Raw genomic sequence first — 24,070 nt, 5'->3', positions numbered from 1 at the left:
TTACACTGGGGACGGGTACCATTAACGTTGAGAAGAAGAAGTCACATGAACCATCAAAATACACATGTTGGTACAAAATAAACATATGACATGCATCGAGATGATCAATCAGTATTATAGAAAAAAAGTAAAAATTAGATACGAATGTCGGCTTCATACATTTCCTTTTTTTTTTTTGGAATGGTTTAGATCACGCTACACAAGTTATTTGTGTCGTCAACGAGTATTTTGATACATTGCGCAACAGGACAAATTTCCTGTCGGATTGGAGCAGCCACATGGCCGGATTAGGTTAGGTCGACGCCCCGACGTGCAGTTCGGCGATGCTGCTGTCACTGCCTCGCGGAAATGGCGCGTTTAGGTTAGGTTTAGAGCAACGTCGTTAAATATCGACGAGCCGGTACATGCCACGACTGTGATAGAACCCGCAGCGCGGATGAGGAACGGCAGTAAGGAAACCATGTCGTATTTACGTGATTGGCGGCAGGCGTTGCGCGCACCGCACGTCTACCGGGTGGCAAACAGCAGCTTTCGTATCCAGGGCTACTTCCTGATGTTGGTCCTTCTGCTTCTGAGCGTACCGATCGTCTTCCTCGCCTATCCGCTGCTGCATGGCTTCATGTGCTCGCCGCCGAGTCAGACTCTTTCCCAGTGCCGCTATTACAAGTACAACCGAACGTACCCTACCTCAACGCCCATCAAAACCTCCAAGGGCATTACCTACCGGATAGCGATAGTGAGTGACCTTGATCATGATTCCAAGCTTGCAGACAAGAAGGACATGTGGCATAGTCTTATGAGAACCGGCAGCCTCTACTGGAATTCAAATAACAATTTTCTATCTGTTATCTGGGACGACAGAACTATTGTACTGTCTTCGTCATTGGCTATGAAGGGACGAGGAATGGAGCTATCAGAATTAGTGACTTTTGATGGCCGTCTATTAGCCTTTGATGATCGTACAGGAATGATATATTTCACTGAGGGCGATCAAGTTTATCCATGGGTTATTTTAATGGATGGCAATGGTAAAAATCATAAAGGTATGTTATGCATAACCAACAATAAACTAATATTGTTGTTGTTTCTAATGCTTGCAAGATATTCTTTGTAAAAATTTATTTATATGCAGGATTTAAATCCGAATGGGCGACTATCAAAGATGAACAACTGTACATTGGCAGTATGGGAAAGGAATGGACTACACCATCTGGTGAATTTGAACATAACAATCCATTATGGGTTAAAGTAGTGTCACCACGTGGCGAGACACATTCTCTCAATTGGATCTCATACTACAAACGATTAAGGCAAGCGCTTAACATCGAATATCCAGGTATGCGGATACTTGTGACTCATAAATTCATGAATTAATTTATCATACACATACTTTACGTAGGTTATATGATACATGAATCCGGAGCTTGGAGCGATATACATAAAAGCTGGTTCTTTTTGCCTAGAAGATGCTCTCATGAGCGTTATAATGAAACACGTGATGAAACGATGAGTTGCAATGTCATGTTGACTGCGGATGAAAACTTTGTTGATATTAAAGTGCGTTTTTATGTGCAATTATATCAAATATTAGTATTTTTAATATCTTAACAAATAAGAATAAGGAAATTTATTTAGTATCTTGATAAATTATGAGAATTATGAAATTTATTACAGGTTACTCATGTTGGAGATATAAATCCAATCAGAGGATTTTCCAGTTTTAAATTCATTCCTGGTTCACAAGATTCTATTATAATAGCTTTGAAAACAGAAGAACATCAAGGGCGGACCGCTACATATATTATGGCCTTTACGATAGAAGGAACGATAATAATGCCCGAAACTAAAATAATGGATAAAAAATTTGAAGGACTAGAATTTATATGACATTTAGAAGCAATTTTTAAAGTTAAGTATTTAATGAAAATTTGTAAATAAGTGTACAGAATACATAGACCGGTATTCATAGTCAATTCTTATATTTAAGATTGTTTCAAGCACTGTCTTAAAATGTCAAATAATCACAGAGCTGCATTAGCATCTTAAGACATTACTAGAAGATCTTGAAATATGATTTGATTATAAATATCAGTCATAGTCTTAAATTTCTACAACGAGATAAAATTACTCGAAGTTAAACAATGTGACTAAGGCCGTTCCTTTGTATGATCAGTATTGTTACATTCGAAGCGCCAGAGTACAAATTTTATTCTCATTGACATGAAATGTTCACAAGTGTATACCGGATGATAGTTGTAAATACGTATGTATATACGCGCGAATGCTCGAAACTGGTCTATACCCTTTACACACTGCTATTGTTTCATAAATAAATTTACGATTGTGTTCAAAAATACAAGGTGCATTATATAATTGTATTTTTAATTGTTACGCCTTGATATTTAGCATAAAGAAAATTGCATGGAATTTAAACAAATATTACAGGTACAGCACAGCAAAACGTGCCGAGATTCTGACCTTGGACCTTTTTTACATATTTCGTCTTTACGTCTCACGAACTTTTTACGTCATAAAGGCGAATTTTTTCTTCCTCTTGTTTTTCTTATTCCGCGCGTACCGCGCGCGCTCAGGGTTACAATATGTACTTCTAAAATCAATAATACTAGTATATATCCAGCCCGGAGGTGGTGGCAGCAGCAGTGCGTTTCTTCAGCAGGGTTTAGTCAACCCGATGCACGGCAAGGATACGGTTCGCCGCTCGACAATGTGCCGCGGTTCGCGTGCATTTGTTATACAATGCTCGTCCGCAATTTACCGAAAAGTTACATTACTCCGGTAGTATGTCAGTAGCCGGTAATTATCGAACTTTTATAAAAACCGGAAGCGGCATCAAGATTGTGCATCGTTAGATAGTCTTCCCTGCGATCCGGCATTTGCATCTTGCGTCCAGATAAATGCACAATAAAACTCATTCTTACGGCAGAGATCTCGAGGAACAAAGAGTTTTGACTGTTTATTGCTCCGTATGTAAATAAATTCGAAAACGATTGATAAAAGAAATAAATGCATCAATAGAGATTGGGGTGATCATGTATGACGACAGAAGCTTATATAACAACTGCGGCTTGCATTGCTTCATCAGATCAAATACTCATATAATAAAGGAGACACGTTGTGCCGCCTGAAAAGGGTAGCTCCGTCCCATTGTCTAAATCTGCCGCGTTACGCCGGAAAATCAAAATTCCGGGAAACACAAAATTAGATTTTAAAATGTTCATTAAAAGTAGCTCTTCCTGCTCTTGCGGCTTGTGCAAGGAGGAAATGCGGCACTCGTAGGGATGCATCACCACCATTCCCCCAGTGACGACAGCGGTAACCGCAACGCGGCTAGCACGCTCGTGACATAAATGAGATATTTTGCGTATCCCGTGTATATTTTTCCGACCGTTGAACTTGCTTTTGAGACAATAATAAATCAACAATTATCAGTATGCTTGTGCGAGTGAGTGACCTTGGCGTAAACTCTCGGCTGACAGTCTCGCACGGTGGAAAGATGTTTTCCACTTGACAAACACGTAGCCGGCAGAGTCTTAGGAGAAAGATTTTCATCGTCCAAATCTCTTTATAAAATTCTTTTGGCGGGGATAATGGCGACGGCGGAAGAGACGATGAAGGATTGGAAGATCGCCAGGACCGGCATCTCCCTGCTGCTGAATAACAAGACCGAGGAAGCTGAAGCTCTATTTACCGAGCATCCCCATAGCTTCCACGTCAAAGCCGGCCGTTGCTTTGTACTCTTCATGGTACGTAATCGCGTGATGTACCATATCGATTTCATTGTGTATTCTAACGAAGTACGCTTAATGTTTCAAGGCCGCGAAAGAATGTTGTTACTTAATCGGTTTTAATAATAAACTGCGAGCACACGCGTGCATCGGAAAATAGAAAATCGATACCGATTGATACCATGCCAGGACAGACGAATCAAGTAAAAGTAATCTCACAATCCTATTACGATATAACAAAACCATGAGACAACGAGCGCGCTTCGTTTTGATTTATAAGAAATGCAAGGCGCATGCCTTGAATGTTTTAAAGCCTTTGACGATAGTAATCTAATACAATTTCATGAATTTTAATACAATTTCATGAATCATGTAGAATGCCCTGATGACTTTTGAAGACGACAAGTTCCAGCAAGCCACGTTACTGCTTAAGGATATGGAACGAGAATGTGCGGGCGATATAGGATGGCTGAAGTCTGTAAAAAGTAAAGTGTTTCGAGCAGAAGAGACCGACGTAAGTTCCTTCAGTATGATTCTTATATAATTTTATCCAGTTTGAATTTTTCTAACATATTTATATGGATGTGCAGAAATCATCTCTTTCTATCAAATTATTGTTATTAATAACAATAAAAATTGAAATGCAAGACATTTCTTGTTTTTATTGTATCTAAATTTGAATTTAAATCAACATTATGCTTCAAGTTTTGTTTATCGAAACGAAATATCATTCATCGTTAAATGCTTCTGTTAGCAAACTTACAAGACGGTTTGATCAATGAAAAAAATAATTATTATGAAATTAATTTCAGAAGGATTACGTGAATAAGCTAGAGCGTCAAATCGTTTTAGCGGATACGCAGGTGTTTTCGGCCGTTTCGTTGTTTCTTCAACAAGAGCTAACCGGATATGTTCGCGGTTGTTGGATGCTTCGCAAAGCTTGGCGTGTTTATCAGCATGCGTATAGCCAGATCTCGCAACTGTATCGTCGCACCTTTGGTACAAATCCGTGCGGTGCGTTATCATATCGATTCGTAAAGACAGGAAATTATAAGAATTTGAATTATCTCAGTTTTGCAAAAATAGCGACAGATAATTGTAAGAGCAAAATTATATTTCATTAGTTAAATTCTGATAAAAGATTCAATAAAATTCAATAAGAATTCAATATTTTTACAGTTGATTTTTTTATTTAATTGTTTCGGTTAATTTTGAGAGATTCTTTGTAAAAAAAAACGCGTTTATTTTAAAAAGACTTTAAATTATATTTTCTTGTTATAACTGTATAAATGATGTAAATAATTTTTGCATCATCTCGCAGGTTTTAGCCCCTGCTGCATCAATCCGACGAGTAACGGATCTTCTGTGCAAAGCCCGCAGAGTCCAGAATCTTCGGAATGGTCAATTCCATCCTGCAACGGTTATACGAACAACGTGACACCCGTATCGTCGCCATCAGGTCTGCGAAGCTCTCTATCAATGTTCTTCTCGCTCACTGGCATCACGTCCGAACAACAGACACCGTAATTGTTTCTACTTACTCAAAATTTCTCGTCTCCCTTCATCCTTTGCCCACCGTCCTCTCCTTTCACGAGAGAAAGGCATTGCCGTCGTGCGTGTTGGCACTTATCGATATTTTGGAACATGCGCGATCAAATCTCCGATCACGTTTACGATTATATAATTTTGCTCCAGAAACTCACACACTGCTTCGCATACTCGCTTCGCGAAAGCGAAGTTTGTGGCTAGCTTCGATCACTTTGCTTTTCTTCCTCCCTCGCTCGCACATTCTAAAGGTCGCGCAGGTCGCGATTAAAAATTTAATTAAATCAAAATGTATTTCACAGCTTCGTGGAACCTACGGAGGTGACACGTTTAATGTCGGCCGCAAGTTTCGGTTATGGTATATACCAGCTGTGTGTGAGCCTCTTGCCGCCGTCTGTACTGAAAGTAATTCACTTTTTCGGCTTCGAGGGTAACAGGCAATCTGGTCTTACTGCTCTTATGTACGCACGACTTGGCGAAGATATGCGCGCACCGCTTGCTACGTAAGTGTATTATGGATTTTGAATTCTCCTAAAAACATTTTTAAAAGCCAGTATGTAGAATAATTGCAGCATAATTAAAGGCATATTATCTATTGCCCTTTTCTTTGTATATCGAATTTTCTTTTTTTTTTTGACTTTTCTTGACTAAATGAACACTAGCATAAACGTATTAATCTCTATATTTAAAACCCTTTTTGTACAATACGATTGATTAATATGATACTATTTTGTCATAGATTAGCTCTACTTTGGTATCACACGATTGTACGTCCGTTTTTCGCACTCGATGGATGCAATGTAAAAGCGGGCGTCGTGGCAGCGAAGCAACTGATAGCTGAATGTCATGCCGAATTTCAGAACTCTGCCCTTTTTCTCTTTTTTATCGGCAGAATGGAACGTTTGGAGGTACTAATAGATAAAATAATTAAATACTAAAAAGTCATCTTCTATAATTTTTTGATAATTTATTTTATACAAGGTACACAAGACAAAAGTGAGCAAGGGTTATAAACTACAATCCTTGCTCATCTTGTAATGCTACGTTTACAATATTAAGATTTTACTTTTAATGTCTAGATATATTCTAGTAGAAAAACATTTATCACACATTCAGTGTATAGTCTGTTTTATTGAATTTTTAATTTTATGTATTTCGATAATGTTGTTCATTGTTGCATTATGATTTAATCATTTCGTAGACAAATGTTGACGGGGCGCTAGAAGCGTTCGGCAAAGCTGTGGAGGTTGCGACTCAAAGGGAAGTCAAATTGTTGTGTTTACACGAGGTTGCCTGGTGTCACGTAATACGCTTGAGTTACGATGAAGCGTATCGATCTTTATGGCAGTTGCAGCAACAGTCGAGGTGGTCCAAGGGCTTCTACGCGTATTTAGCTATGGGTAATTTCAATACCGCTCCAACGCTTGAATACACTTGAACAGACTCGGATTTCTTTATTGCGCCACGTTTGCAGTTTGTTGCGGAGCTAACGGCAAATTTGATCTTCTCCTGTCGCTGTACAGCAAAATCCTTCCTTGGTTTCACGAGACGAAAAGCGAGTCGCAACTCGACGTTTTTATTATGCGCAGGCTGCCAAAAATTGTCGATAAGGAGACCGGACATCCTTATACTGCTCTGTATTATAAATTACTCGTATACGAATCATTGTATTTGTGGAACGCCCTTCCGTCCTGTTCCACCGAATCGCTGCGGGGAATATCACATGGTAATAATAGCTTGATTTCCAATGACGTATAATCGATGTAACTGATGTAACCGATAAAATTTCAATTTGTTAGTACAGTTACATTAATCAGGAAGGCGAAAAAAATTGAAATAATATTTAAATACTTTATGATGATTTTTTAATCGAAAAAAATTTGTTTTTACTTATTATGTAACTTTATTATCAGAATGCAAGGAAAATCACTCCGAAGAACCGATGGTGGGTTTGACTGATCTCATTGAAGGCGCAGCGTGTCTTTATCTGGGCGACACCGAAGCGGCTGTTAAAAATTTCCGAAATTGTCTGAAACATAGGTGTCCGTCCAAGGACGAGTACGACCAGCACGTCAGCGCGTTTGCGTTATACGAATTAGGGAGTAGCCTTAGTAACAATAACGTAAGTATACGTTACACATGTACACATTACACATCGCCTTATATCTTCGTCTATATTCACTTTTTACGTAACTTTGTTGTCTCATATTTTAGAATCCTAACGAAGGCAAAAATTTTCTATTGAAGGCGCAAACTCAGTACAAAGACTACGATTTTGAAACTCGACTCAATTTACGTATACATGCCGCCCTGAAAAATATATAGTGACGTTAAATTGTAAACGTCCATTATATTACAGCATAATATGAAATAGATTTATTATACGAGTAGCATTGGAAAGAAAAATATTTACATTTGGATACAACAGTAACATTTTATGCATGTTACTATCGTCCAAGAGTTTGTTATTTCGTTTAACAATAAAAGTCAAGATAAAATTAAAGCAATTAATAGCAGAAATATGGTTTTATAAATTTTTTATTTTTATTTTATTAGCATTGCGCTTTATATATAACGCAAAACATGCAAATTCCGTGTAATTTCGAAGATAAAAGATATTTCAAAACGAAATATTATTATGTAGTGCAACTTATCGCATTTATTTAAAGCGATAGATTTTATTTGCAAAAAGTATGCTAAACTTTATAGCAGAGCACAGCGATTTATACGAAGTGAATTACGAGATTTTATTCCGTCTAAAAAGATATAATATATAGGGAAATGGAATTGGATCGCATCTTTTTGCGTAATATGCATTATTTGGAAAAGTCGCTTGGAAAATGTTTATACTTTTCTGAGCATTGTCTACATTCACCTTGTATATATATATATCTTGTAAATCCGCAAATAAAATAATATCAAAATAGGGTAAGAAAATATATTTGATTATTTCATCAAAATGGAATGAATCTTTTCTTTCAATCCAGAACTATTTACCATTTCCGTTACACGTGTATCTTCTTCGTGTACACGTGCGACAGTTCATGTGGTTCGAAGCGATTGGTTTTTTTTCAATATATCGATTACATACTACGGACGATATCGGTTGTTAATGGTCATGTAATCTTTGACATATACATCTGGTGAAAATATATCATTTTATCACTCATAAAGAACGTCACCGATATCTGACATAAATTGATTTTATCGATTTAATTTTTTTGCGAGTACTTGGGACATGATTGCGTGATGAAACGACGTCGATGAGCGCGCGAAATACTTTCTGTTGTGTTAACGCAGGGAATTGTCCGGGTATCGCGGCCAGTTGTAATCAACGATCCGCTTGGTACATCAAACTCATCAAACCTTTTGTTTTCTGCGTCATTACGTCAATGCTCGGTACGGAGATCTCAATTTAATAAATTAATTTGTACAAAATTTTGATCGTTTGTTTTGATATCTTTATGTCATTTGTGAAATTTAATACAAATCTAATTTACGTGTCAATAAAGCGCTCCGATATTTTAGCGATGTCCGTGTCCCACCTTTGCGATAAATATTCCGCAAGTGCATCATTCAAAATGATCAAAGCGGATTTGGGAAACCTGAGATCTCATTTGGATACTCTCTCGGTAATTGTTCGCTGATCATAATATTTTTCAAGTGTAAACTTTGTTTTAATATTGTTATATAATTGGCGCTTGTCTCATTATTTCTGTAACTAATTGCATTAGTTAGAGGTGAAGAACGTAATAGAGATGCGCGATGAGCTGAAAAGTAAATTGAAGGAAGTGGGCACTGTGATTCCAAAAATGTCAGAAGCTATTCTCAACCTGAGGAACGAAGTGTCTGAGGGTAAGAAAGGTGCGGCGTTTAAATGTTGACCGGATGCTGCGCTTGGTGCAGTGGCATTTCTATGACGTCAAATATATCGACTAAATTAAATAGAGCGACGTATTGTGCTTGTCCCCCATCGCAAGCGCTCGCATGAAGCAAATGAAAGCCTTTCTCTTTGTATCATTCACGCACGTCTAATTGTTTATAATTAGTTATATAATTTTATTTTTATCTTTTTATTTGACAAGTGATTTCGTAGCACTCCAGTTTTCTAACGTTCATCACACGCATGCATTGCAACAGAGATGAATCTGCATACGAAGAACCTGCTGAAGGCTCTGTCACTGGACACCGTCAGAAATATGGTGAGAAATGAACTACAGACGTACGATGCCGACAAAACTGGAAGAACGGATTACGCTCTTGAAAGTTCAGGTTCTATCCAATAGTCTATTTTTACGTAGCTTTTTTTATATAGAACGTGTTAATTAAAGGGCGCTCGGTTGCGACCTGCTAATAATCTCATGCGTAAGTAGGCTACAAAGTGTTCTTTTTAGTTCTTTTTTCTCTCCGTTACCTTGAAAATAACTTGCGTTAATCTTTTTGTTAACTTTTCCATTATACAACGAGGTATTATGAAAAAGACGTGTACATATATATATATATATATATATATATATATATATTTTTTTTTTTTTAAATAAAATTTTCCTTCTCCATAAATAGACATTTCTTTAATAGTTTACTCTTGAGTAAAAGAATGCATCAAGGGCATAATGACGCATCTTCGGCTCATCGTCACACGGTCTTTCATCCGCAGGTGGCGCAATTCTATCGACACGAGACACCGAACCTTACTCGACCGGTGCACCTGTGCTCAATCTGTTCGGCATACCGCTTTGTCAACAGCAGAATACACCCCGCGCCGTGATACAGGTTATTTGACTAATATCTAATATCACTAACGTTCTGATCCCAAAGTATTTACCAGACCAGCGTTTTGCCGGGCGAATGCTGGGCCTTCAAAGGCAGCAGCGGCAGCGTGGTGATTCGATTACTCGGCCGTGTGCATGTATCTGGAGTTAGTCTCGAACACATCTCTTCATTGATATCCCCAACTGGAGAGACTGCCACGGCACCAAAAGATTTTTCCATTTGGGTGAGTTGATCATTATGTGCAACTACATAATATAAATAAATGTCTCTTAGTATACAGCGTTAAAGTATCATATTTGCTATTTTAAACAACTGCCTGTCGTGTATTATCTCTGTTACATGTATTGTCTCAGGGTTTAACGGATCTGGATGATAAGAAACCTTTCTCATTTGGCAGTTTCATATACGACAACACTGGTCCGCCGTTGCAGTACTTTGAAGTCCAGGTGAAATACCCTATACAATATGCTCCTGTACAATTGACATTTGTGATTGGAATTTGTTCAATTGCTAATTCTTATACTATACTAATCACACGAAATAAAAAATTATTTGCAGAATCGAGCGAACCAAGCATACGAGATAATTGAATTGAAAGTCCACTCTAATAGTGGTAATCCAGAGTATACATGTATCTATAGAATACGGGTGCACGGTACACTTGGTAAAATATGAATACATATGAGGTACGTGAAATATTTTTCCTAAAATTATGTGCAATTTTGTAATTTAATCAAATGAAATTTAATGAAGAAGACACATTCAATGAAATGTAGCTCAATCGAATTTATAATGAGCTGTATAATAATAGTAGCATTAATACCCTTATATAACAATAATAAATTATTATTATAACTAACAGATCCTCGTTGATTGACTGGACGTACCGAAACAGGTTGCCGTTTGATATAACAAAGAATATTGTTTGCTGCAATATTGATTAGGCGCTGAATGTAAATCAGGACAGTAGGTAGTCGCTCAATAAAAACAACAGGCCAGTTTAACGTAATCGTCGCTCGATTTATTACATTTGTACATATTTTAGTTTTTCCCCTCGAACTCCCCGCTATCTCAAATCTCTCCTCACGCGTTCTCCGTCGCACACGTACCCCACATTCTTATCGTACTCTCCGGCTTCGTGTGGTGGAGCGAGGCCAAAGTTTCGCAGCCATCAAGCGCGTACACGCAAAGACATCAGGCAGACAGGAAAAGAACCGCCTCCCCGGCGGTTTTACGGACGCCGGCCGTTACACACCCCATATTTTACCGTAATTAAAATAACACGTTATATATATCTCGGGGTCCGGCCCGAACTCTTGCTTTCTGCTCCTCTCCGTTATGTTTAACTTTGTAGTTTTGCGTTTTCATTAATTCGACGATTACGCACTGCCTTCTCTACGGGCGAAGAACAGACTCGAGAGGCACGCTGCTGAGTTTCGACATTCCTCTCTCCATCACGCGTGCACACATACGCACGATCGTAAAATTTCTCCAACGACATTTACTCCTCTCTACCCTCTGGAACCGATGTTTCTATAATTTTTTTTTTTTATTTATACAGTACGCAACTGCCGGACTATCGATACGTGTGCAGCTGATCGGCGAACTCGCGCACGATCGTCATCGGCGCGTGTCTAGAGTAACTATAATTCGGAGGTCAGTCGTCTAACGCTATCGAGCTATCGAGAGCCGGTCGTGGTGCCGAAGAAACGCGAGTACATGTACGTAAGCAATTGGATGCAAGATTATCTACGTACTTTCCTTAACATGTTTAAAGCCGGATCTAGCTTAGGCAAACAAACACGAATTAACAACTTGCTTCAGTAAGTGCAAACGGTGCCGCCATTGCTCATTCGTGTTTGTTCGTGATCGTTTACTTGATCTGGATTTGATTCAACATGATCTGATAGCAATTCGGTCGTAACTTCTCTCTATGCTTGCTACGTATTTATTTTGTGCTACGACGTTTCCAGTTGAGTTTTATCACCAGAAAGGCATACCACAGTCATGACAGTCACTACGTATATTTCTTTAATATTACAAAGCTTGCAATTTTGTAAAAGTTTCAAGTCTTACTTTCTCTTTCATATAATGACACGAAATTTCAAACTATAAAAGTCATATATTTTTTTATTTAAACACTATTTCGAATTTATGAAAGTCTTCAAAAATAATTTATGTGGAGAATGCGTAGTATGTATAGTGTGTAATTCACGAAAATAGTCAAGAAACGAGATGTAACAGAGTTAACTTGCTATATAATTTTTCTCTTACATTATTATAAGAAACTATTTTTCTAAGTGGCAAATTTTTAGCCATTCTGGTGTTAGGCGCAATTCCATGGAACCAATATGCGTTCGCGAAAGTATTGCCATCGAATACTAAATGGTGAGGTCCCATTGTTCTGATCAGCATTGGACCAGGAATTCCACTTAAGCTCAACGTAAAAACGCCGTTCAACTCGAGATTTTGTTAGGCTTTTTAAACAAAATACGATATCGACTGTGCAATGGATCGGTCGATGATTACTATTATTTTTTTTTTCAAGCGAGATTCGACGCGCACAGCGCGTCTGAACATGATTTTAGCGACTACACCTTCGACCCGACGAAGGGTGGTTGGAGTCGTCGGTAATCTTTTCGCAGCTGGAAAAAAAACACGGGCACCACCACCGTACGAAGATTCGTCAACGCTCGTAAAAGGCATAGAGTTGTTTATTCTTACTTCTCTTTTTTTTTGTTAGATTTACTTCGACAATCGTTAAATATATTACCGCACGCGGTAGTATCAAAATAAACCACACCAAGTGTAGAGTATAGAATATTCGTAGGTGTATGTATGTACAGTATAGAGTTCCTATTTATCTTTGTTTTGTCTCTCTATTTTTACGCCCCACGAAAGCCACCGAAACATTGGTTTTCGTTTTATTAAAAAGTCAGCTATCATCCCTAAATTGTTCCTTGCTGCCGTTGTTGTTGCTGCTGTTGCTGTTGCTGCTGCTGCTGATGTTACGATTTCATTCTGATATTTGCTGTTACCGTTAGGAAATACACTACGATTAAAGTATATCACAGATGTCAATGAGAAGAACGCTCTAGTGTGTGAAAAGAGTGAAGTTAACGAAACGAAGATAAATCACGATTCTCGAACGCCGATTGTCCAATCGTCACAATTGATCGATCGAATCTTTAATGCCACAAAAGAAGCTGATTGTGAAAATTTCTAGATTCCGACACTCAAATATGACTATAATAATAATTGCAAGATTATAACAGTTATCATATTTTTTCTAGATTAGATAAATTTGAATTTATACAAATCTGATTATTCCAGTTGAAAGATCAGGCACGTGTATATATATAATCGCAAAAAATTTACGTCAGTCCAAACTGGTCGATTAATTATCATTTCCATCAGTCGATCCAATGATTAGACAATCCACATCGATCGATTGTAGACATCTTTGATTTCCAATCGGCGAACCGCGCGCAATTTTCAAGAGTTAGAGAATAAGAAAAGGCGAGACAGTGTGGTCCAATTAATTGCAGTTTTGTCGCGTAGACTCGACATAGGTAAGATCTAGCTATAAACTACTGAAATTCTCTCTTTCTCTCTCTCTTCTTCTAATTTTTATCGACGTAATCTACGTCGTTCTTCTTCCTACCAATTCCTACGAATCGACTTCATCGACGCTTTGAAAACGGAACAACGAGGTCAGTTCCGTTGGCAATAAGAGATTGTCATAGGTTTTCAAGGTTGCATGATGCGCGCACGTCGCGCGTTTTGTGTAGCCATTTTGCGCTACGCATTGGTAGATTTTCCTAATTACATCATGCTATTCGATTGTATCTCGTTTACACGATAGGCGGGATATTCTTTTTGTATTCTTTCTCCCGCTCCTTCACCCCCTAAGTTCAGCCTCCCCTTAAATGCTCGACTTGTTCGTTTTGGCAAGTTCACGGCGGCGAAGTGACTAGAATATAACGACTATATTGTCATGCACTACAGTCTTTCTTAGAGCCCTTTCATAAACCCCTTCCGCGATCTTCCACCATAGTGTGTTTCCGCCGTGCAGTGTATACCATGTGTATAACATGTATGTACTATGTTTCATTCCTTTGAAACATCTTGTACGTACAACTAGAGACTACATCGGCTTGTTTGCCCTGGATTAAGAAGGATCTAACGATTCACCGGAGGACGGTCTCTCGGGTGTCTCCTTGCTTTCATCCGTGCCGCCGCTGCCTCTACCATTTCGCATTGTCGTAGTGGAGGAGATCGAGGCGTCCTGTATTTCGTCGTCGCGTAATCTGCCGCCGCGTCGTTGTCCGTTGCTGCTACTCGCCGAGTCTGTGTCATCCACGTATATCCTCACGTCGGATCCGATGGCGCCATCCTCACCGATGTGCACCCCGCCGCCGCCGTTGCCGCTGCCGTTGCCGCTTCGGCTACCGCTACCATTGCCACTACCATTGCTGAGGCTGCCGGCTGCGCTACCGGTAACGGCAACACTGAGGCTGGCAACGGCGCTGAGACTACCGGCGACACTCAAGCTGCCGGTACCGGTGCTCTCGCTGGCGTTGCCACACGGTGACGGGACCTCATCGGATCTGTCCTCAGTGGTAACATAGATGTGGCTGTAACCCTCGCCGCGGATTATCGCGCTATATTGATCGCTGGCGTTGCTGGTGGTGGTGGTAGACGCGCCAGCGGCGTCTTGCGTCTTCAGCTTGGACGGCCTCCTCTCGTTGATAATGGACTGCACATCGAGCACATCGAGGTCTTCTTGAGGTGCCGTCGGCGCTGTTGTCGCCATCGGACGTCTTCTCTCCTCTGTTTTTGTATTCGGTGCCTCCAATCGGGCTTTACCGCCGGCGTAGCCATTCGCCATACTAGGCGGTCGCGTGCTGCTGCTACCAGCGCCTACGCTCGCACTCGCGCTCGTATCCGATTGCGATGGTGATTGTGTATCGCTTGATGTCCGATGGCTCATCGTCGCCTTGGACGGGTAGATCTCGGCGGTTGGCATGAGGTAACGATCGCTGGTCAATCTCGGCGGGACGCTCAGAGTGCTGCTCGAGCCAGGAGAAGTGGGGCTCAGCGAGGGACTAGTCGGCGGCCTACTCACGGTTAACAGAGACTTGTTTTCACGCGTTTCACTGGTAATCGCCTGCAAAATTGATATTTAATGTATATATTGATATTTTGTTTCATCAATCCTAGATGATAATTTTTGGAAATATCAAGAAAAAGTTTTTGCCAGGAGAAGAGAACGATAATTTTATTACATCTTATGCTTGATGAATTAAATGGGAAAATCTACTTATAATTCTTTATCTTGATAATTTATGTATGGTGTTGCCAATATACCGCTATACTACTTGGTTCTTATTTATTATGTGAAAAATTTGAATTTATCGAAATATATTATAATTCTTTACCGGCAACTTCGGACGTTGTACGCGACTGACGTCTTGACTAGTTGTGGCATAGCTGCGATGTGGAATAATTCGAGGCACGCTCAGATTGCTCACAGGCTTCTCAAAAACTTCGGCGACCTCAAAATGCATCGGCAGCAGTGACCTTCGTTGATGGTGATGGCCCGAGTGGAAGGTTTGCCGGCGTTTCGACTTAAATTTGGACGGTCTTGAACTCGAACTGCGACGTTTCTCGTCCAAAGACACGGAAATCGAGGCATCTGGAAAATAAAGAAGCCAATTATTTTTGTAATGAGAGAAAGATGTAATCTTATTATTCAATAACTGGTCTATAAATAGACATTCTCACCATCGATGTTTCTCTCCCTCGGTGGATTGTAAATAAAATTTGCAGGTAAAGACCGAACTTTGGCCAATCCTGGTCGTCGTCTTACGATGTGCATTTTGTCGTTTATCACCATTGAATCGCGTTCTTTATCATCATCGTCGTCATCTTCGTCGCCGTCTATTCTACCGTTCATCGCTATATCGTCTTCATCTTCCTCCTCAAGAAGTTCTTCTTGCTCCGCCGCTAATTCTCTCTCCAATTGCGACTCCATGTCGAGCTCATCTTCCATCTGGAATTAAAATATTATACTTCGTATCTTTGTGATCAAAGTGAATCTGTGATATAAAATTGTTCGCAAACATCACCTGTTTGTGACTTTCCTCCAGATGCTTCATCAGCACAGCAACGACGACGTTCACTAATACAAATTGCGCCATCAGAACGAAGATCACGAAAAATATGGGCGCGATAATACTGCTCACGCAACAATTTTTAACACAGTCCGCCGCATCGTCGCAATCGTCCCTCAGCGTGTCTTTCATGATTCCATTCCAGTTATCACCAGTGGCGACCCGGAAAAGCGTTAGAAAGGCCATACCAAAGTTACTAAAATGCGCGTGTTCACCAAGACCTTGGCAAGGCATGTCATCATTGCATTCTATGACGAAAAATTATTCAATTATTCAATTACCAATTTATCCGACTATTTGTAAGATCACATAAGAGTTAATTACATTTAACCATATCAGAGTAACAATTACCTAGTCGACCAAACAGTTCCACCCCTAGCGCGGCAAATATGAAGAAAAGTAAAAAAAATAACAGTCCGAGATTTCCGACTTGCGGTAACGCCTGCATCACCGTGTCTAAGAGGGCACGTATGCCCTTCGCCATTTTCAAGAGCTTCAACACTCGGGCTATTCGTAACACTCGCATTACACGAATTATCGTGGGATTAATGGGGATAATTTTAGATTCGACCTCTTCTAGCACGATACCGACTACTGATAGTATCACTATTCCCACGTCCAATTGATTCCATCTAAAAGAACGTTGTTTTTGAACCTTTTTTCTTGTGAGATTATTGATGTTACGTTTATCTTACAACGGCATAATTTTTAATAAACGTGTTTATTATAAAATATTAAAACAAAGAAAGTTTGCTTACTTATCCTTCATGTAAAGTTGTACGCCGAGGGCGACGAGTTTCATTATAGATTCAAGAATAAATACGGCGGTGAAAAAATAATTAAAGATCTTCAATGCATAGGTGAGCGCTTTCGGCATCATGTAAAACTCCATCGCCATCGTAACAACGTTGAGACCGATAACGGCGGCAATCGCCAGGTCGAAGTACTTGGACGTCACAACGTTGTGAACGAACAGCCGCGCTTTAGAGTAACTGGTGTAGTATGGCGGTTCGTGCATTTCTGAAAATTGTAATCATCATTGCACACACACAGATATCTAACGATTTGTAATCTGCTAGAATTATGTAGGAGGCCATTAATCTAGCTGACCCGGCGGCCACTCACTTCGTCTCTTTTTCTCCATCTGCAACGCGCGCTTAGCCGCCCTTCGCACGCGCTCTTCTTTCTCCTGTTCTTCACGGCACCTATGAAAATTCTCGACCACCACGCCGACGAACATATTCAGCACGAAGAAACCCACCAGCAATATGAACGCGATGAAATACAATAATCGCCACTCAGAGTAATTTTCGATAGGCTGCAATCAGTAGAATTACCTTAAACACCTTTTAAAGACTATTATGTTGCAAAATTAAAACTTATTGGAAAAGTATTTTTTTGATTGACTAACAGGGAAGCATTATCAGAGGAAAAAAATATTATTTTTATTCGTTGTAATTTTCTTACCTACACATTTAATTTTAGCTTAGACAGTCGAGAAATGATATTTCTCACCTGCTGATCCACTCCGACGGCGTCTAGACCAGTGTACATGATGTTTACCCATCCGTCTCGCGATGATAAGACGAATAACGACATAAGGGCTTTGCCAAGATCGTCGAAGTTGTACTTCCTGTTTAGCCACATATTTCGCTTGTCGGCCAGGCAGTCTGTTTTATTACGTACGTTCTTGATTTCAGGACCTTCGCAATAATAGAACGCACCCTTGAACAGTTGTACCCCGAGAATACCAAAGATCACGAAAAACGTGCAGCAGATGAGAACGATGTTGCCGATAGGTCGTAATGAAGACAGTAACGTTTGAACGACCAGCTTTAAGCCAGGTGCACGATTGATGACTCGCAGAGGTCTCAATGATCTCAGTAGTCTAAATACCTACGTTTTTTTTTAATAAATTGATTAGAGGAAAGCATGTAATAACAGCAATAATTAAAAAAAATTTAATCTGTTTATATTATAACTTTCTTTATTATTCCAATGTTAAATATTGTCAAGGAAATGGAAACAATTGTCGCGTTAACTTTCATCAAAATAATATTTATCAAGATAAATATTTTAATAACATTTATTTTTTTACATTAACTAAAATTGTCCTAGTTAAAAATTAAAAAGTACAGCGTATTTATTAACAAGTAATGACAATCTTACCCTTAATATGCCAAATATTCGGGGGCTACTAGACGAGAGCAATGACATCAATAAATCAATTATAGAAATGATAACAAGAGATCCATCCATAATATTCCAGCCTGATGTGAAATAAGCATCTGCACCATACAACATACTCGTTGAAACGACCTAAACGAATAATATTGAAATATAAATCACGATTTTATAATTAATTATTTTTTTTATTCTTTCTCTATTATTGTGAAATATAATTTTACTAAAAAGACATCAGTTTTGTTTGAAATTGTTATGTATTTATATGGATTTTGTATAGATAAAATATATCGGTATATTATGTTACCTTAACAAACATCTCGAGAGCGAAAACTGCAGTAAAAATGTAATTTGCAGTGGCCAGAAAAAGCCTCTCGCGACTGTCCGGCGGTATATTCGGTCGTTCCATTGCAAGAGTAATGCAATTTAATCCGATAAATAGCAACACCACATTATCAAACCATTTTTTATTAACGAGCTGTTGACACAAAATACGAAATCTGTAACATCGAGAAAACCATGATTCACAAACTGTTTAGCCTTATCAAAAAATTGTTAATTATTCACTCAAACCTTATAATAATATTGCATGATAAAATCTATATTTTATTTTTAATGCTTAATTTATTATATTTGTTTTATATTAATATATATCCGTTGCAGCATTTTTTATTTGTCGCAAAATTTCAAATGCTAATCACACAAGCATCGTTACTTCTGTTTACCTGTTATTTGGCGGGAATAAATACAGAGAATAATTGTCGCGCTCCTGCAGGCAGCCTTTAGGTTCGAAGAACATGAATATCTTTTTGATTTTCTCGATACTGCTCGAGCTACCATGGCCGTTCGACGGCGGTGTCTGCTCGCCACCCGTTCTCCTCGTTCTCGAGTGTTCCTCTTCTTGTTCATGGAGTCGCTTGATTCTCGGCAGTGGACCGGTCTCCATCGAGAGATTGTTGATCGTACGTGGGGTCGAGGACGGCGCGAGCATCTCGTCCAACGGCATTGTCTTCCTCGTGGACGTCTGGACATTCTCGTATCCGCGCAATGAATTTCTTCGCGAAAGCTCGCCGATCCATCGCATCTGTAAATCGCATCGTTGCAATTATATTTTATACGAATTCACGGAAAACTCTTTTCTTTCAGTAGCTTAAAATGAAGATCATAATGTATAAAACGTAATAATTAATAATTACACACATAATGTTGCTTGATTATTGTCATAGTACTTTAAACAGCACTTTTTAATAGACCTCGTTAAATGTCCTTAATTTCATGTAATGATGGTCTGTAATTGTACTCGGGAATAGAAAGTCACGTTTTACGACTAACGCCATTATTGTTCCATTACATTTTTACAATAAGAATTTAGAAATGACATTACAATTTTTTATAGCAGTGATGGTAAGGCCAGAATTGGTATAATCACTATTGATAAATAATTTATTATGCGCTATGCATTAAAAAAATAATTCTCTTTACTTATTCCGTAATCAACTAACGAGTTATTTTTTCAATGAGTAATGTGTAATAGTCGAGTTAAAAATGTCCAAAGTGACTATTCCAACCTTATAGCGTTACCATTATTATTGTAAAAAATTATTAAGTTATTACCTAATCATTATTCTAAAAAAATGTCGTAGCTCACCTGATTAGGCGTAACTGTATAACGACGAATTGCCCATGGGCCATGGCTTTCGAGCGAATTATTAGGACTCAAACTACGATTATTGCTTGTCAGGACGGTAGTTCGGTTATTGGGCGCGTCGCGTTGTGTATCGTTTCTTATCGAACCATGTAAGTAACCACCATTAAATCTGTAAGAAGTAACAATTATCGTATTTTATTATTTAACATAATATTTCTTTTATTTTTCTGTATTGATTTAATGTATATAAAAAAATTAATAAATTTTGTGTGATCTAAAGTAGTAATTCGCCAACTCTAAGTGTTGATAATTATTAAGTTAATATTTATAATATAATTAATTGTTTAATTATTCGTGTCTTTCGCGTAATTCGGGAATCACGATTTGGGAATAAGTAATGTTTTTATCGACTCACGTTAGATTGGATCCAACAAGAGTACTGCGCCCGTTATTGAGTACAGTAGTGTGACCGGTGTGTTCGTCATCACTTTGCGACCATCGTTTCCTCCGCAAAGATGGCCGTGACAAGCGCCACGAGTATCCTCTTTGTACCCTCGGTGGACTAAAGTAGAAAGAAGCGATATTAGAAAAAAAAGAGAACGGCATTTAATGCAACCGAGGAGTGATGAAACGATACCTAGAACTCGAGTCCCTCGTCGAGGGATTAACAACAGCCGTAACGAGGCTTATACGTCTCGGGAATTGACCAGCTATTAAGTTATTCGTCGGTATTTTGTTGGATACATCGGGCAGCTTTAGCAATCCCGAGGGTATGCTGCACTGACTCTGCGAATACAAAGCACCCTTGTCATTATCATATTTTCTCCTAATGTAACTTTCTTAATTCGATATTCCGATACAGTACAATAAGAAACCTTTTAAATTAAAAATTGAGAACCGAGCATATATTGTCATATCATCGAGCATATGTAGATTAATGTAATATAAAAAGAAAAGATGGAAAAAGTTGTACAATACTTTTAAGTACGCGTCTTGCTATCAATCGCAAAATGAAAACTTTCGTCTGTGCGTAACGACGAAGAGCCTTTTTTTTATTGAACTGAAACAACATACACCAGATCGATCGATGGACTCGATTGAAAGGGCAGCAGCCGGATAAACTGCTCGGCAATTGAGGTCTCTGTAGCCGACGTCCAACGTGGTGTTCGGGGAGTCTTGAGGAGTGGCTGCCGTATGAGTGATTATCGGCGGCTGACCCGCCACACCCATCATCTTGCTCTCTTTCTGGATGTTACACTTAGGTTCATCGATCCGCTGCTTCCATACGCTGTTCTGTTTTTCCCTGTTGTCCTTATACTTCCTAAGCTCTTCTGCACTCTGCCACGAGTTCTTTTGATCCTGCAACTCGCGCGAGGAAATATTAACGCTGTGTAAAACTGAGGTAAATCTAAGATGAATTAATTTACTAGATAAATCTCATTTGTGATAATTCTACCCGTTATTTCTACGCAATCAATGCGCAGTAATAAATGGAAAACTTGAAATTATATCGTTTGCATGTTTAATTTGCCTAGAATATTTTAAATGCGAATCTTCATAAATTGGTACGTTAATGCTTTTCTGTAAAAGTTTGAGAAGGGTTGAGCGAAAATATTTCAAAATAGAGACGACTTTGCAATCAATCTTCTTTGCGTGACGGAAAACGGGCAATAAACGAGCGTAGAATACTGGATTTATTTATATGGAGCGACCGCGAGCAACTACCTGGGTATACGTATCGCTGTCAGAGATCGAATGTGATCCCGATACTCTTGAAGATCCATCTTCGCTGCCCATTCCAGCCTCTTTTGCAGCGAGTCTTTTCGCCAATTCTCTCTGCTCTCGTTCTCTCCTCTCATTTCTCTGCGAAATACATCATTAATTTATCATATTCTTCATTTATACACATATAGTTTATAATCAAATTAAATTTTTATAAATATAAATATATTTAAGACAATTCTCTTTGCAATATAAATCAGATTAAATTTTTAACTCTATTGTTCTGTTTAAACAGTAATTTATTATATAATAATATTGTTTAGAGAGGAAGGGTAATATAACGAAAAATCTCTAAAAGGTAAAAAAATAAAGGTTTCGCAGAAAATAGGTCTTAAATTAATAGATGAAGTGGTTAAAATGTCAGAGAAAAAAATGGTTTAAATAAAATATTAATAATAAGAAAATAAAATACAAATATCTTGTTTATATGTATTTTTGTGTCTTTTGTGTTGCACGTTAAATAACAAACTCGAAGATAAAAAGGCTGTGTGTGTGTTACATTTTAATGCCTACCTCCGACGAGAAACCTTCAACGAGAATGGCGACCAGAAGATTAAAGAGGACATAGTTGCCGAAAGTCATCAACGCTACGAAATAAAGCGCGGCCCAATGAGATGTTTTCTGCATGCCGTTGAAGAGGACGACGTTCCAATCTTCTTGCGTGAGGATCTACATAAAAAGAGAAATGGGAAAGATTCCCGCTACATATAACATGATAGCATAAATGTCCGTACTTATTTAATAAGGCACGTGATCGGCAAGACGTTCTTTCTTTTTAAGCGTGCTAAAAATTTATGTGGTGTGAAACATGCTCGCAAATGAAAAAAAAATCTCATAGTCTGTTTAGTTAAAATTCAAATTGTACGTGTGTGTGTGTGTGTGTGTGTGTGTGTGTTGCAATAAATAAATAATTGAAGTTGTTGGAATAAATGGGACAATATAACAAATAGTAATATAATAATAATATAATAATATAATTAATAATATAATAACATTGTGTTATTGTTATGCAATAAACATATACAATAAATATATTTATCAACACTTGAAGACTTTATCGCATCTATTAATTTCGTCGTTAGAATATTAATGCATTTTGATGTTTTACAATTTTAATTACAACAATTTTAATCACACTATTTCAAATATTGAATTATGTATTATGTTAAATACAAGTTATTTATGTTTATGTGCAATTAAGCTGTGAAATATACAGAAGCATGTTAAATAACTGAACTAATTTGCATTGACTTAATCCGGAGGCAAACAATTCTCATCTTTACAAAATATTCCTTAAATCATTTTTTATTAAAAATCATTTGGATACATGCAATCGCAAAAGATCGACAAAACAAATCAGCGTTGCATCCGCACCGCATCCAAATATTCGATAAAGACACACGAAACGTTTTGCCAATCAGTGTCGCAGTACTTTGTAAAAATGCACGTGTCGTGTTTTCTATCACGAATTTCTCTTTGCGAGAGCATTCGTGTCTACCCACGTATTCGTCTGTTTATCTTTATCAATTCTTCAGTCTATCTTCTACTTCTCCTTTTAGCCTGATAACGTTACACGCTGTTTAAAAATTTAAGAAGTCACTAACATCCAAAAAGAAAATTAATATAAAATAATGTATCGAACAGTTAATATCGAGTGTTAGTAGTTTTGTTATTTACATGCGCGAAAAACGTAGTAGCTGTTAATATTATTCAAATCCAGATTTAAACAACTTTCGCGCGTGCAATGACACAAGAAAGAGAGATTCAACGATACATACAATTAAAATGCTACTGTCGACAAATTCATTGTTCAATTTAGTAACATTTATGAACGTTATTCTCTTCAAGTTATCGTACAAATATCTCGAACGCAGAGATATACATATATGTCACTGGTTGTTTATATTACATAATAATGATTAATTGTGCAGCGACAAATTTAGAAAGTTATCGATACGCCATCAGACTGCATTATACTGATGTGAAGCGGAAACACGTGATAGAAAGACAGAAACTCGTTTGAGTGGCTTCTGCGGCACATTAATTGCTTTACACGGATGATGCGCGTGCTGAATCGAGATCATAACACGCTTGTGGATAGAGTCGTCGTCGCGCAGTTTGATCTGCGCGAGCAAACGAAATGATGAACGTGAACGTCGACATGTATACGTATATACCGATTGCACGCATGTAAATACAAAGCAATCATTAAAGGC

The 24,070-nt window shown here is 38.3% G+C and overlaps 3 protein-coding genes across 7 annotated transcripts in view; 2 read left to right on the top strand and 1 right to left on the bottom strand.

The window, feature by feature from the left end:
- The first annotated feature begins 323 nt into the window (after window positions 1-323).
- On the top strand, window positions 324-2,356 carry LOC105193921 (soluble calcium-activated nucleotidase 1). Its single transcript, XM_039451173.1, is given in 5 exon segments — window positions 324-375; window positions 378-1,043; window positions 1,133-1,336; window positions 1,400-1,557; window positions 1,675-2,356. Coding segments are annotated over 5 exon segments (1,293 nt in total). The 3' UTR covers window positions 1,888-2,356.
- Window positions 2,357-2,511: 155 nt separating this feature from the next.
- Window positions 2,512-11,073, top strand: LOC105193920 (tetratricopeptide repeat protein 39C). The gene is made up of 18 exons (XM_026130738.2): window positions 2,512-3,764; window positions 4,123-4,260; window positions 4,559-4,760; window positions 5,068-5,269; window positions 5,594-5,794; window positions 6,031-6,199; window positions 6,493-6,691; window positions 6,766-7,043; window positions 7,345-7,357; window positions 8,553-8,690; window positions 8,820-8,923; window positions 9,026-9,146; window positions 9,432-9,563; window positions 9,949-10,064; window positions 10,120-10,287; window positions 10,418-10,510; window positions 10,623-10,750; window positions 10,927-11,073. The coding sequence occupies exons 1-17, from the start codon at window positions 3,609-3,611 to the stop codon at window positions 10,737-10,739; spliced, it is 2,547 nt and encodes an 848-aa protein (XP_025986523.1). The 5' UTR covers window positions 2,512-3,608; the 3' UTR covers window positions 10,740-10,750; window positions 10,927-11,073.
- Window positions 11,074-11,603: 530 nt separating this feature from the next.
- The window catches only part of LOC105193918 (voltage-dependent T-type calcium channel subunit alpha-1G), a 50,809-nt gene continuing 38,342 nt past the window's right edge, over window positions 11,604-24,070 (bottom strand). For 4 of the 5 annotated variants that reach the window (XM_039451171.1, XM_039451168.1, XM_026130737.2 and 1 more), the window contains 17 exons: window positions 22,368-22,523; window positions 21,798-21,935; window positions 21,147-21,431; window positions 20,710-20,858; window positions 20,488-20,634; window positions 20,073-20,241; window positions 19,150-19,508; window positions 18,732-18,924; window positions 18,410-18,559; window positions 17,756-18,136; window positions 17,366-17,558; window positions 16,999-17,260; window positions 16,592-16,872; window positions 16,196-16,488; window positions 15,852-16,119; window positions 15,506-15,762; window positions 11,604-15,234 (listed from right to left, as the gene is read on the bottom strand). In XM_039451171.1, coding sequence (XP_039307105.1) covers window positions 14,236-15,234; window positions 15,506-15,762; window positions 15,852-16,119; window positions 16,196-16,488; window positions 16,592-16,872; window positions 16,999-17,260; window positions 17,366-17,558; window positions 17,756-18,136; window positions 18,410-18,559; window positions 18,732-18,924; window positions 19,150-19,508; window positions 20,073-20,241; window positions 20,488-20,634; window positions 20,710-20,858; window positions 21,147-21,431; window positions 21,798-21,935; window positions 22,368-22,523 — 4,680 coding nt within the window. In that variant the 3' untranslated portion in view covers window positions 11,604-14,235. The remainder of the gene's footprint in view (window positions 15,235-15,505; window positions 15,763-15,851; window positions 16,120-16,195; window positions 16,489-16,591; window positions 16,873-16,998; window positions 17,261-17,365; window positions 17,559-17,755; window positions 18,137-18,409; window positions 18,560-18,731; window positions 18,925-19,149; window positions 19,509-20,072; window positions 20,242-20,487; window positions 20,635-20,709; window positions 20,859-21,146; window positions 21,432-21,797; window positions 21,936-22,367; window positions 22,524-24,070) is intronic. The other variant, XM_039451169.1, reaches the window with a different exon arrangement.

Source organism: Solenopsis invicta, chromosome 6 (genome assembly GCF_016802725.1).
Source record: "Solenopsis invicta isolate M01_SB chromosome 6, UNIL_Sinv_3.0, whole genome shotgun sequence".
NCBI lineage: Eukaryota > Metazoa > Arthropoda > Insecta > Hymenoptera > Formicidae > Solenopsis > Solenopsis invicta.
This window is presented reverse-complemented; position numbering and strand designations above follow the sequence as displayed.